The following is a 14,346-nucleotide window of genomic DNA, read 5'->3' as shown; positions in this document are numbered from 1 at the left end:
AACATGGATAGAATCAGGACTACAGTTCAATACAAAGATACTGTTATAGCTGCTCTTGTAATTCAGCAACTTCACAATTATTCATTGTTTTCCTCATTAGAACTAAAAACTATGCAGCATTGCGTTGCATCCTCACCGCCACTATCTAATTCAATCAGTGCTCAAAGGTTCTAAAGAAATGTGCTTTTTTTTCAAGAGTTAATTTAGAGCTACAGAAAAGGGCAGACTTGTCATTAAATAACTACCCTTGAAAAGGAGAATCTCATGAAGTCTAAATAAAAGAAGAAGACAATTGCTTTTGTATGGGAAAATTTAGAATTAAGTTTTCTGGATGAGCATGTTCAAGGTGATGATCATAAAAATTAATTTCAGTTTCAGAGTATGGTGTGCTTTAGAGACAGTGAAAGTAGAATCTGAGTGACAATCCTGCTGGTGAGAAAACAGGGCTCCAGCCAGCAAGGAAAGCTCACTGGGATTCCTCTGAGGGAGTTTCTGAGGTGCATGTGTCACTTGGTAGACACAACTTTCACATCACATCGTCAACCTTCAGACATAAAGAGAGTTTGATGGTGATAAAATATTAAAAAAAAGTGAGAGTTGGGGGAGAAGGCTGAGCAAGGGGCAAAAAAAAAAAAAGTGAAGCCAAACTGAATAAGAAAATACAGGAAAGTTAGAATAGAAAGGGCTTATACATTTTTCTTCTCTTTCCCTCTGTGATCTCATTTTCTATAGCTCAAAAAATGGAAGATCAGAAAAATTAAATGACTTACCCAAGTGCACACAATTGAATGATCAGAAGAGCAAAATTAGAACCCCAATCTTGTTTTCAACCAAGCAGCTGAAGTATAATAGAAAGATCACTGACCTTGAAATCACAAGGTCTGGGTTTGAACCTTGACTGCCACTGGGCATGAGCAAAAGTCATGACATTTCATGAACACTTTGAAAGAAACTCTGGTGGTCTAAGAAAAGTAAGTCAACAGATTTCTGTGAGTAGAGACTAGGGTAGCATTAACAGCTGTAAGTTCATGTTAAGAAATCTCAAAGCAGAACTCCTAAATGGCATGGTAAGACTGATAGAAACCAGAGGGAATATTATCTCATGTACAGGAGAGAGATAATTTCAAATAGTACAGAGGGTATAAAGAGAATAAATGCAGAAAAAATACATTTGCATTATCTTCCCTGTTCCTCTCCACTCCAGAGTATTTGAAACCCAACAATAAAAATCTAAAAGTAATAAGGGGCTACTTTTCTTCTTGAGTTTTGAAAGTTTTTCATATTTTTAGATATAAGCTTATCATATATGTGAATTATAAATATCTTCCCAGAGCCTTGTGATGAGAACTTTTAAGATCTACTCTCTTAGCAACTTTCAAATATGCAATACAGCATTATTAACTATAGTCACCATGCTATGCTATACATTACATAAATAAATATGTTTGGTAGAATTCACCAGTGAAGCCATCTGAGTCTAATGCTCTCTTTGTGGGAAGACTTTTAGCTACAAATTCACATATTATACGGCTATTCAGGTTATCTGTTTCTTCTGAACTAAGCTTTGGTAGATTATGTATTTCAAGGAATCTGTCCTTTATGTAAGTTGTCAAACTTATCAACATAGAGTTGTTCATTATACAGCTTTATTTTCCTTTTAATATCTGTAGAAACTGTAGTAATGTCACATATCTCATTATTAATATTGGTTATTAGCATGTTCTCTCTTTTTTTCCTGACCAGCCTTTAACATTCCTTGTAATTGTGAGTAAATAATTCTTTGAGCCTTTATAGTCTGAAAAATTCTTTATTTCACCTTAATTTTTGGAAGATATTTTTTGCTCAGTATAAAATTCAAGGTTGACAATTATTCTTTCAGTAATTTACTGTTCCACTGTTTTTTCACTTGAATTGTTTGACAAAAAAAATCTGCTTTCATCTTTATTTTTATCCCTCTTTATGCATCATGTTTTCTCCTCTGGGTGCTTTAAAATTTTTTCTTGCCCGGCCGGGCGTGGCTCAGTGGTTGAGCGTCGACCTAGGATCCAGGCAATCGGGGTTCGATTCCTGGTCAGGGCACATGACTGGGTTGCGGGCTCGATCCCCAGGAGGGGGCGTGCAGGAGGCGGCCGATCAATGATTCTCTCATCATTGATATTTCTCTCTCTCTCTCTCTCTCTCCTTCTCCTTTCCTCTCTCTGAAATCGATAAAGATATATTTAAAAAAATAACAAATAAATTTTTTTTCTTTATCACTGCTTTAGTTTTAAGTAATTTGCTTATAATATGCCTTGATAGTGTTTTCTTCCATGTTTCTTGTGCTTTTAATTCACTGATATGCTTAGATCCATGGGCTTATAGTTTTCATCATGCTGGAAAAATCAAGGGCCATTATTTCTTCAAATATTTCTTTTTTATTTCCCCTTTCACATTTGGAAACTCCGATTACACATTATAGGCTGTCTGAAGTTATTCTATAGCTCACTTGTGCTCTGGTCCTTTGCTTTCAGTTTGTGTGTGTGTGTGTGTCATTTTGAGTAGTTTCTACTGCTTTGTCTTCATTTTACTAATACTTTCTTCTGCAATCTTGTTTGCTGTTAATCTCTTCCAGTGTATTTTCACCACAGACATTCCAGTTTTAGTCTCCAGAAGCCTGATTTGAGGGTTTTTAAATATATATTGTTTCTACTTAACATGCTCATCTTTCTTCGAACTTGAAAATACGCAAATTATTAAAATAACTTATTTATTGTTTTTGTCTACCAATTCTATTACTTTTCTGGGTTGATTTTGATTGTTTTTTTATATCTGATTTTGAATCATATTTCCCTCCTTTATAGGGTTGGTAATTTCTGATTGGATATTAAACATTGTGAATTTTACCTTTTTGGTGCTGGATATTTTTGTATTTATGATTAAGCTGTAAATATGCTTGTGTCTTGTTTAAATACAGTTAACTTAGTTTGAAACAAATCCTACAAGTGTTGCTTTTAAGTTTTGTTTAGTAGAACCAGAGCACCTTTTGGTCTAGGGTTGATTTTGCCCCTCTTCTGAGACAATACTCTCTAAGGACTGTACCTGATGCCAATATGGCTGGTACAAACAGGATCTATTCCCAGCCTATGTAAGTTCCAAGGATTGTTCCCTCTTTTGGTACTTCTTTCCCCCAGACTCATTAGTATTCCCATATGTATGCTTGATTATTAACTAGTTTAAAATTTGGAAGAGATCCTGTGCTGATCTCTGGAGTACTCTTCTTACTGCAGCTCTCCCCTCACTGGTTTTCTGCTCTGCAATCTCACACCATCTTGGTCTCCTCAAGCTCCCAGCTCCATCTTCTCAGCTCATGGAGACCACCAGTCTCTCCCTGGACTCTTCTGTCCAGGCAGCAGCCTCAGGCTACCTAGACAGGCGACCTATTACATGCACGGCTCGTGTCATTTGTTTCTCCTCTTTCAGGGGTCACTCTCCTTCAGCGTCTGATGTACAGTACTTATAAAACCTTTATATCATATATTCTGTCCAGTTTTTTTATTTGTTTAGATAGGTGCATATTTCTAGTTCCAGTTATTCCATATTGTCTAGAAGCAGAAGTCCTGGAAGATCTTCACACCAGGAATGAAAACAGGTTTTGTGCCAGCTCAGATGGACTAACAGTGGCTATTGGGACCATAATAAAGATTATAAGGTCATCTCTGTGTAACAGGTAAACAGCAGCATGTACATCAGCTGTTTACTTACAACTCTGAATTGCACTAGAGTAGATCTTAAAATTCTATGATTACAAAGTAGATATAGCAAATGACTTTCCACTAATGAGAACTCAAAGATATTTTTAAAAATTGCAGGGACTGCAGCCCCAAGATTGTATGGCATAGAGCAGTGGCAGTGTAAGTAATGAGACAGATATTTAAATAACTGTGGCATAATCACAGGTGAAGACCTTTAGGAAGTCTTCCATGTGCAGGTGATAGTAAACAATGCAAGCTTCTCAGAATGAGTAGAAGGACAAAGAGAATGGTGGAAAGAAAAGACAAAGAGAGGAATTAGAACTTGAAAGGCATCTAGTGACTTGGAGAGAAATAAGGAGAAGCCAACAAAGAATGAAAGGGAAAAAGAGAAACAAGAGGAAATAATGAGCAGCAACAGAAAAGGTTTAGTAAGGGACAAAGAGAAAAATAATATTAATAAAAGGGAATGTAATAGCCAGATCAGAAAAGCAGAGATTCATTAATATCCATTGCCAAAGCTGAAAAGTGATAATGATTTTATCCATTTTATAGAAAAGGGATAGATCTCAAGAAGATTCCAAATCTACCTTTGTACATTTACTTAGCAAAAAGATAGAGTTAAGAAAAATAATAAAGTAGGCCTGAATACCAACATTTTAGAAAGAAGTGGGAGAAGCTACTCAGAGGCAGCCTAGGCTTTATCTTAATATAAGGAGTATTGAGGAAGAATTGTAACATTTCTTAAAAGATACAGCCTATCAAATAAGACTGAAATAGAAATTATAAGCATCGTAGTTTGGGGTGACATTGTTTAAGCTCAGGTTCACAAAAAAGAAATAATATTCAATTATGATAAGAAAAACTATATTCTAAAATGTGCATTGCTCAAAACTATGGTTACTAGATCCTCCCATGTCCAAGACCAAGGCTATATTAAGTGCTGTTTCTTAAGATGAGGAAATGGAGTAACAGATACACATCAGTGAAATATCTCAATCTAAACAGAACAAGTGAAAAACCTTAAAAGAATCCACCATGAAAAACATGTAATGAATTCCAAAATGAATGTAAAAATGCATTTATCTTTGAGGCAAAGCAAGAAAGAAAATGGTGGGAAAAAACAGGAAAAAATTCACCTTGTAAATAGAGCAATTTCGTTTCAAGGAAATGGCAGACGTTGAAAAAAAACCACATAAGCCAAGGCATTCTTCTGAAGAGCTGTGAATTTAATAAAACTATAAGCAAAACCCATAACAAGCAACTTGAGCCAGATGGCAACCAATGCAAAGAAGAAACAGAACAAGTCTCTCAAAGTCAAATGAATGCCTCATGAAGAATGAACTGCTGCCATCTCCATCACAACATCTGGAGATGAGGGTTTTTTTAAAAAAACTTATTTTGAGAGCAAATAAAATTTTCTGTTTACCTGACACTGTGGCTACTCACAGGAAAAGCAAAGAGTTTCCCATCATCTCTACTATATTTGTGCTCTGCATGTCAGATTAAGAGCTGATGAGGGTTAGTCACAGAAACAAGGACATCTAAAGCAAACACTTTTTTAGCTATCTCAAGTTTTTCCTGTTTTTCTTTCTTTAAAAAACTATGGAGCCAGACTTGTTAGCTATATGACTTGTGTAAGCTACTCTTTCTCTCTATCTGGGGCTCCTCCTCTATAAAAGAGATAATAACTTCATTGAGTTATTACCTGGCTCACAGTATGTGCCATATAAATATGTGTTATAAAAATATATTTATTCACTCCTCTACTGATGGGACACTTGAGCCATTTCCAAATTTTGTCTATTGTAAATAGCGCTGCAATAAACACAGGGGTGCAAATATTCTTTTGAATTATTGTTTTGGGTTTCTTTGGGTGGGGAGATTGAGCAAAACAGAAAAAAAAAGAAAAACTCATGGACAAAGACAGCAGTGTGGTGACTGCTGGGGGCAGCGTGGGGTGGAGGGAGGTAGAGGAGAGTATAGGTAGGATAAATGGTGATGGATGAAGATTAAAAAATATATAAATAAATAAAAATTATATAATTTTTATTAAAAAGTATTTATTAAGTCAAACCCTACGTTAGGCTCTGAGTGTACAAAGACCAATGTATCAGGATGGGGAGATTGATGAATAAACAATCATTACACAAGACGAAGAGAGGTGCTATGCCAGAGATGAGCAGTCTACTTGTACGCACACAAAGAGGACATTTAACTTAATTACGTTCTCATTTAGGCTGAGTCTTCACAATGATGGCCTTCCTAAATGGCATTAGACTTGGCCAAATTCACCCAATTCCCAAAGGAAAGAAGAGAAGATCCTTACCTTTGCTCAGCAAAGAGAAAGTTGTCACAAAGAACAAATCAGCACAGAAAAAAAGGTGACATTCTCTACTTGGTATCAAAATGAAACTTATTTTCCCTCTAAAGGTTCAAATGGCAGAGCCTACAGGTGATTGTAAACTCTCAATTCATTTTCATTGAACAGAAGACATAATCAAAAACTTGAACACCAAGTACTTCTTGAAAATATGGTTTTTAAATTTTCTCATCAAGTCAAAATGAAAATTCAAAAGTATCTCCTTTTGAGGGTATACTATTGTCTCCATACATTTGGCCAACATCTTCATTTTAGTATTTGTGATTTTTGAAGTTTTTCCCCTCAGAGTTAAGGTTAAGGAAGGCAGTATTAACTATGATTGGTCTCTAGTGAAACCGCCAAGATTCACTAGCTTAAACAAAACACTAATCCCTGAGAAAGTTTTCTTTTCCCCCAGTTTCCAAAGTAGATAGAAAAAATATTAGGCTCCTTTATCTAGATGTCTTCAGAGTCCCCTAGTGATGATTTCTTGACTCTCTATCTATATCCTTAAGGTCATAAGACTATACTGGCCACTAAAGGCCCCCGCCCGCCTCCCTTCCCATACCCTTACCAATGGACTGCCCTTCACTTTTGCGGCCTCTAACACACCTGTATCACGCAAAGGAAGGAAGTGAAAACATAAAACAAAGGACAAAAATTTGATCTTCACCCTGCAATTTTCTCTAGCCCGCCCAAGAGAGCAATAGGAAAGGGCCACTATAAAAACTGCCTGCTATTTTCAAAGTGGCAGGAAAAACCCAGATAAACAATAAAGATTAACTGTTCCTCTACATCATTTTAGAGTCTAGGTTTTCAGAAAACAGAATAAAAGAAAGTATTTCAAATGAGAACAAATAAAGCATTCATAGTTTGGCCATTTTTTATAAATGTTGCTACTTTAAAAGAAAAGCATATTTTAAAAATCTAAGTATTACCACATCTCAGCAAAATTATTATTTCTTTTTAAAATAACTTTTCCATATGTCTAAATTTTAAATTCAAAACTGAAGTCTTCTTGGCCAAAACTCTTAACCCATCTGACAGTCGTCTCTAGGTTGAAGAGCAATGGTGTTCTTTAGAAGGGTTGCAAAAAGCCATTCAAGATCTGATTATAATTCAAAGGGGGAGGATGACACTTGAGTATATCCATGCTTTAATACTTAATATGAATGACTCTGACTACTACACAGTTTTTTCCTAAAATGTTTTAAATATATAAGGCTTATCTTCATCCATTTGGAGACTTAAACTCATGTGGATAAGAAAATGAAATAAAGTATCACTTGCTAGAGGGCAAGAAGTAAGTCTTTAAAGCTTGTTTCATATCACAACTGGCAAGATTCTGAACCTTCATTTAATTATATAATACATACCATTTGATAATATGTGTGTAAATGTTTACCTACAAACACTCTCATATATATTTATGTGATTAATACATATATACACAAACATAAAATCATGCAAAATACTTTAATGTTATCCAATTAAAGCTTTTGTAAGTTTCCAAGTCACTTTTATTATTCTAAAAATGAAAGCATGAGTTAAGAAAGATTAGAGCTTTCCATACGGACAGCGAGTAACAAACAGCCCACCTGATCTTCATTAAGCAACAGAGCAGTCAGTCTGCTTTACCATTTCTGCTGTGCTTTCATACAACCAGGAGCTTCCCCACTGACCCCACAGCCTGCTTCAAGGAATCATTCCTGACCTCTGGGCCCCAGGAACAGGAGAGGGAAGGGAAAAAGGGAAGTAAAGGACACCAGCTAAATCACACACTGTATTTCCATGTTTTAAGACAATATTAGAGGGTGGGGCAAAGGTAGGTTTACAGTTGTGAGTACCCAAAACAGAGTTTATTTGTGTATTAATCATTGTATTGCTTTCCACACAAACAATTGTAAACCTATCTTTACTCCACTCTGTATATACTGGGAGACAAAGTAAAAGGCAAATGATTCTTCTGACATCTTGCTGATCCATTACAGACAAGAAAGGGTAAGAACAAAGATGCTTACCTTTTGTTCCTGCATTCTAGCAGCATCAAGTTCTGAGAGAGACATGGTGAGCTTCTCTTGCTGTTCTGATAGATATTTCTGATAGAGGCTTAGAAGTTCTTGGCATTCTCTATACTGTAGCTGAAGAGGTGAAATTGCAAATTAAGGGGGAAAAAACTAATAAATGGATTCAAAGTGCATCCATGAGTGCTGCTTTTCAGATTCCAATAAGCAAAATACAGAAACTCAACCATATTAGGTGAGAGTGCAGGTAAGTATAGTCTCCAGATGAACACAGTAAATGTACCCCCTCCCCAAATGAAATAATAATTCACAAAGAGTAGCAATGAGTATTTCATTTGAAGAGACATTTCTATCTAAATAGTTAAATTTGAATAAACAAAGACAAACACAAACACATGCAAAAAAAAAAAAAAAAAAAAAAAAAAGGTTGGATACCTCACACCACGTACCAAACTAACTTGAAATGGATCACTGACCTAAATATAAGAGCCAAAACTATAAAACTCGTAAAAGTAAATCTTTGTGATTTTAGATTAGTTAATGATCACTTAAAAAACAGCAACCAAAGAATAAACAAATAAATTGGACTTCACAATTAAAAAGTTCGCTTCAAAGGAAGAAATTAAAAAGACAACCTCCAGAATGAGAGAAAATAGTTGCAAATCATGTATATAAGGGGCTGGTATTCAGAATATAAGAAGGACCTTACATGAATCAACAACAAAAGCTACTAACCTAATTAAAAATGGGCAAAGAACTTGAATAGACATTTCCCAATAGAAAATATACAAATGGCCAAGCAGCACAAAAAAAGATGCTTGACATCACTAGCAATTAGGGAAATGCAAATCAAACCCATAATGAGGATACCACTTTGCATCTACTAGGATAACTATAATAAAAAAGGTTGACAATAATACACTTACAAGAATATGGAAATATCAGAACCCTCCTATATAGCTGATGGGAAGATAAAATAGTGCTGCTGCTTTGGAAAATAATTTAGCAGTACCTCAAAAAGTTATACATAAAGTTACCATATGACTCAGCAATTCCACTTCTAGGTATATACCCAAGAGAATTGAAAATATATGCCCATGTAAAATCTTGTACATGCATATTCAGAGCAGCATTATTCGTATTAGTAAAAAAGTAAAAGTGTCTAAATGTCCACCAAGTGATAAATAGATAAACAAAATGTGGTATATCTATGCAATAGAGTATTTTTCAGCCATAAAAATAACACAACACCAAAGTATTGCTACATGCTATTATGTGAATGAACCTTGAATACATTATGCTAAAGAAACCACACACAAAATACTACATTTTATATGGTTTCATTTCCATGAAGCTCTTGCTATTCTTTTTGTTTGTTTTAAATACCTCTTCCAATGTGCTAGGTGAAAGAATAGTACTCAATTCTAAGTATACCAGATCGCAATAACAGTTGCATTCATCCATGTCCACTTTCTATTCTCTTCTCCAATTTTCTTAAGTACCTATTATATAAGAAAAGCTAAAGGGAGGAAAGAGAAATGTTCAGGATAGGCAAATCCATACAGACAGGAAGTACATTAGTGGCTATGAGGGTTTGGGGAGGAAAATAGGAAGCAACTGCTAATGGTTATGAGTTTTATGGGGGAGGTAATAAACATATCTGGAAGCAGATGTAGTCTTTAGGAACATACTCATAACCACTGAATCATATACTGCAAAAGGGTGAATTTTATTATATGTGAATTATATCTCAACAAAGCTGTTACCAAAGAAAAAAAATTAAAACAAAATACAAATGCAGGGTAGAAGTAATTATTCTGATAAAAATAATTACTGCCTAATTTACAAAGTTCTGACTACATTAAACATAAAGGGATATAATTAGATTTTTGCCTTGTTTGTTTGGTTTTGTATTATGTTAGTTAAGTCAGTGTTTCAATAATAAAATGATCACAAGAACAATTTCTGTCTATATACCTCCTTTCATTTTTTACAGCAAAGTATGAAGAACATAGCAACCTAATCTGGGTTACCCTCTCCGACAACTCCTCAAACTTGCAAAGTGCTAAGGATGAAGATAATAAATGGAAAAGGTCACCTAACTGTACAGATCAGGTGTCTGGGAGACAGAGAGTTCTATCCAAGAGAGCCTGTTCCTCACTTCTCATTGTGGTGATTTCCTCCCAAGGCCCATTTTTCTCTCATATCATTTCTGAATCTCACCCTTACACTTAATTATGTATGCTGTTGGGATAAAAATTACTGTCCAATGAGATGATTCTGTATAAATACTTTTACAACAGGTCATCATGATTAAAGTGGGAATAGTATTTCTTAAATGTCAAAAATAGTGATAGGTTTCAGTATTTCATAACATTTTCATAACCTAATCATTGCTTCTGGGCAGATTCCCGTTCTAATAACCTTTGTCAATCATGACTGCATAAATAACCATTTGCTTCGTTATTCTCATTATTAATCTTTAACCAAAAAAAAGGAGCCAGAAATGGCTTGTAGAAGAGGAACTGGTTCCTAATGAAAGGAGAAGTTACTAAGCTCAAAGAATACATTCATTAGAAGACCTTGTTGAATACCTGGCATCTTAAAAACAACAGCAACAACAGAATGAACAGTGGTCTAAATAAGATATTTTTTTTGAAGTCAACCTGTATCAGACCAGGCTGGTTTTATATTTCCATGCTTTTAGAGACAGAGGAAGGGAGAGGAAAAGAGAGAGAAACATCAACATCAATAGGCTCTCCTGCATGTTCTTCACTGGGGCTCTAGTCCGCAACCCAGGCATGTGCCCTGAACAGGAATCAAACAGGCAACCTTTCGGTGCACAGGACAACATCCAACCCACTGAACCACACTGGCCAGGGCTACATTTTCATGCTTTTAGTCAGCAAGCTCCAAAAGATAGGAATGATTTGTGGTGGTCCCAAGAGTCTCTGCCAACTATGACGTATATAAAATTTTTTTTATTCTAGATGTTATCATAGGCAGTAATGTTTATAGTAGGTGAACATATTACCCTGGACGCAGAATATGTATTTTATTCTCTAAGGAGCTATCACAATTATATAGCCTAAGATTTAGATGTCAGCATTTTAAGACAAATTACAGGTATACCTCATTTTATTGCACCTTACTTTATTGATTTTTCAAATTGAAGGTTTGCAGGAACCCTATGTTGAGCAAGTCTATCAGTGCCATTGTTTTCCAACAGCATTTGCTCACTTCGTGTCTCTGTGAGCAAATTCTCCCAAGATTTTAAACTTTTTCATTATTATATTTGCTCTGGTGATCTGTGATCAGTGATCTTTGATGTTACTGTTGTAATTGTTTGGGGGCACCATGAACTGCTGTTCCCACATAAAAAGGCAAACTCAATAAATGTATGTGTTCTGAGTGCTCCACTGACAAGTGGTTTTCCTGTCTCTTTCCCTCTCCTCGGGCTTCCCTATTCTGAGACAAAACAATATTAAAATGAGGCCCCTAAGTGTTCAGGTAAAGACAGACTTGCACATCTCCAACTTTATAACAAAAGCTAGAAATGACTAAGCTTAGTGAGGAAGGCATGTAGTAAATTGAGATAGGCTGAGGCAAAGAATGAAAAGAAGTTCTTGAAGGAAATTAAAAGTGCTACTACAATGAACACATGAATGATGAGAAAGTGAAACAGCCTTACTGCTAATGTGATACATTTTAGTGGTCTGGATAGAAGACCAAGGCGGCAACGTTCCTTAAACCAAAGAGCCTAACCCAGAGCAGGGCCCTAACTCTCTTCAATTCTCTGAAAGCTGAGAGAATCGATTTTTAATGTAGACAATACAGCCTTATATTGGAAGAAGATGCCATTTAGGACTTTCATAGCTAGAGAGAAATCAATGCCTGGCTTCAAAACTTCAAAGGACAGGCTGCCTCTTTTGTTAGGGACTAACGCATCTGGTGACTTTAAGTTGAAGCCAATGTTCTCTTACCATTCCGAAAATCCTAGGGCCCTTAAGAAGATAGAAACAACCGAAGTGTCCTTCAGTAGATGATTGGATAAAGAAGATGTGGTACATGTACACAATGGAATACTACTCAGCTACAAGAAAAGATGAAATATTGCCGTTTGCAACAGCATGAATGGACCTTGAGAATATCATGCTAAGTTAAGTAAGTCAGAAAGAAAAAGTTAAGAACCATGATTTCACTCACATAAGATATAAAACTGGAAACAAATGAACAAATAAGGAAAACAAACAAACAAAAATGCATAGACACAGACAACAATATGGTGGTTACCAGAGGGAAGGGGGGTAGCAGGGTTCTAAGGGGTACAGGGGGATCAAATATATGGTGACAGAAGATGATTTGACTTTGGGCACACTATACAATATAAAGATCATGTATTATAGAGGTATACGCCTGCAACCTATATAATCTTATTAACCAATGATACCCCAATACATTTAATAATAAAAAAAGAATTATGCTAAATCTACTCTGTTTGTGCTCTGTAAATGAAACCACAAAGCCTAGATGACAGCCCATCTGTTTACAACATGGTGTACTAAATATTTTAAGCCCACTGTTGAGACCTACTACTGAATTCCTTAGCCTACATAACAGGAGCTCAATAAATATTCATGAGATAGGTACATTTACTGAATATATTAACACCTGAGATTGTGCTAGATGCTAGACCTACAATGATAAGCAAGACCAATACCAGCTCCGGTAATGAGTTTACCATCCAGCAATGAGGGCAGGTAACGAAACACATACTTATAATAACATATAATGAAAGCAGTGGCAAGAACATTATGTAGTGCTATGCTAGCACTTCCAAAGAGGACTTAAATGACTGAGGAATCACTGAAAGACTCTTGCAGAAAAAAATGTTCAAACTGAGAGTAGAGGCCAAAGTAACCACACATGTAAAGGGTGGGCAAATAAAAATGAATCAATAAAAAGATGCAGTCAACTGTCTTTAATGCTGCAGAGGCAACACTGGTTAAAGAGTGAGAGTTGAGGAGGCTATTGATGGCCTTTGCCAAAACACAAGTGTGACATTACTTAGGTGTTCACCATTTCCCCCCGTTTTGATAGACAGAAGTTATGCTATTTTCACATCAAAGAAAATAGCTCCTGGACAGAAAGAGATGTTTTATGCAGAGTCACCTTGAGATACAAACAGCTGACCATGAGGCTGCAACTCTAAGCAATCCATTAGTCACAGACTCCAAGGGAAACATAGAACTCCAAGATTTTCACTATGGCAAGTACGCCACTCTGAACACCAACATACTATATAACATGTAAAGACAGCATACACTGTGTATTCTGCTTAGAATATTCTGTCTGGCCTCAACGTGACAACATTCCTACTTATCCTTTCAAACTTGCTTGTATGTCATCTCTTCCTCCAAGCTTTCGCTGACCTCCCAGGTAGAGTTAAGCACCTTTATTATAATAAATGGTGTATAGCTATAATTATTTGGTGATATTACTATCACCTGAAGTGGCCTGTGTGTTTCCTGAAATCACAGCATATTAATCTTGGTATCTCTCTAGTACACAGCAGGCACATCAAAAATGTTAGAGGAATGAATAAAGGAATAAAGGTAAAGAAGTGCCTATTAAATTTCATGGTAGCTTTGAATTTAGAATTGAAACAAATCATAGACAGACCATGTGGTCTTTAAACTAGCCAAGAGGATGGCTAAAAATATTGACTCATTAAAAATTTTAAATTGTTACAATCTCAAGATTTTCCTATCTGAAGCAAATATGCTTTCTAACCATGCCATATTTTCCTCACATTCATTTCCTTTTCTCCCCTTTCAAAAAACCGTGCATGTTTTCTGACATAAACACTGAGGTTCAAATAATATTTCTAGTTTGATACTCGGTGACAATACATGCAACTGAAAATGGATTGCTGGTAAAATAAAAACTGATACCAAGATGAATTGATTAGCAGAGATAGACAAGAGTGTGTTTACATTCTTTTATTAAGTTGTGATTTCTGCTGGAGTACAACCCACTGATACACGTCTGAAATTTTCCCGTTAATTAAAAGAGAAATTTATGGCAAATTCAGTGCAACGCCACAGTGTTTTTCAATTTCCTGATGATAGTAATCATTGGGGAGGAGAAGAAATCTCTAAAACAAATGGGAAAACTCAATGTTCTGGATACTTACAAAGGGAAAGAAGAGTCAAGTGCCTCATACCCAGCT

At 35.7% G+C, this 14,346-nt stretch overlaps 1 protein-coding gene across 5 annotated transcripts in view; it reads right to left on the bottom strand.

Moving 5' to 3' along the window:
* The window catches only part of KIAA1328 (KIAA1328 ortholog), a 204,881-nt gene that overhangs the window by 117,043 nt on the left and 73,492 nt on the right, over window positions 1-14,346 (bottom strand). For all 5 annotated transcript variants that reach the window (XM_016195975.2, XM_087819049.1, XM_087819050.1 and 2 more), the window contains one exon: window positions 8,112-8,239. In XM_016195975.2, the coding sequence (XP_016051461.2) occupies window positions 8,112-8,239 (128 nt within the window). The remainder of the gene's footprint in view (window positions 1-8,111; window positions 8,240-14,346) is intronic.

This window comes from Miniopterus natalensis, chromosome 7 (assembly GCF_054644295.1).
Source record: "Miniopterus natalensis isolate mMinNat1 chromosome 7, mMinNat1.hap1, whole genome shotgun sequence".
Taxonomy (NCBI): domain Eukaryota; kingdom Metazoa; phylum Chordata; class Mammalia; order Chiroptera; family Miniopteridae; genus Miniopterus; species Miniopterus natalensis.
The sequence above is the reverse complement of the archived record's forward strand: the minus strand, read 5'-3'. Positions and strand labels throughout refer to the sequence as shown.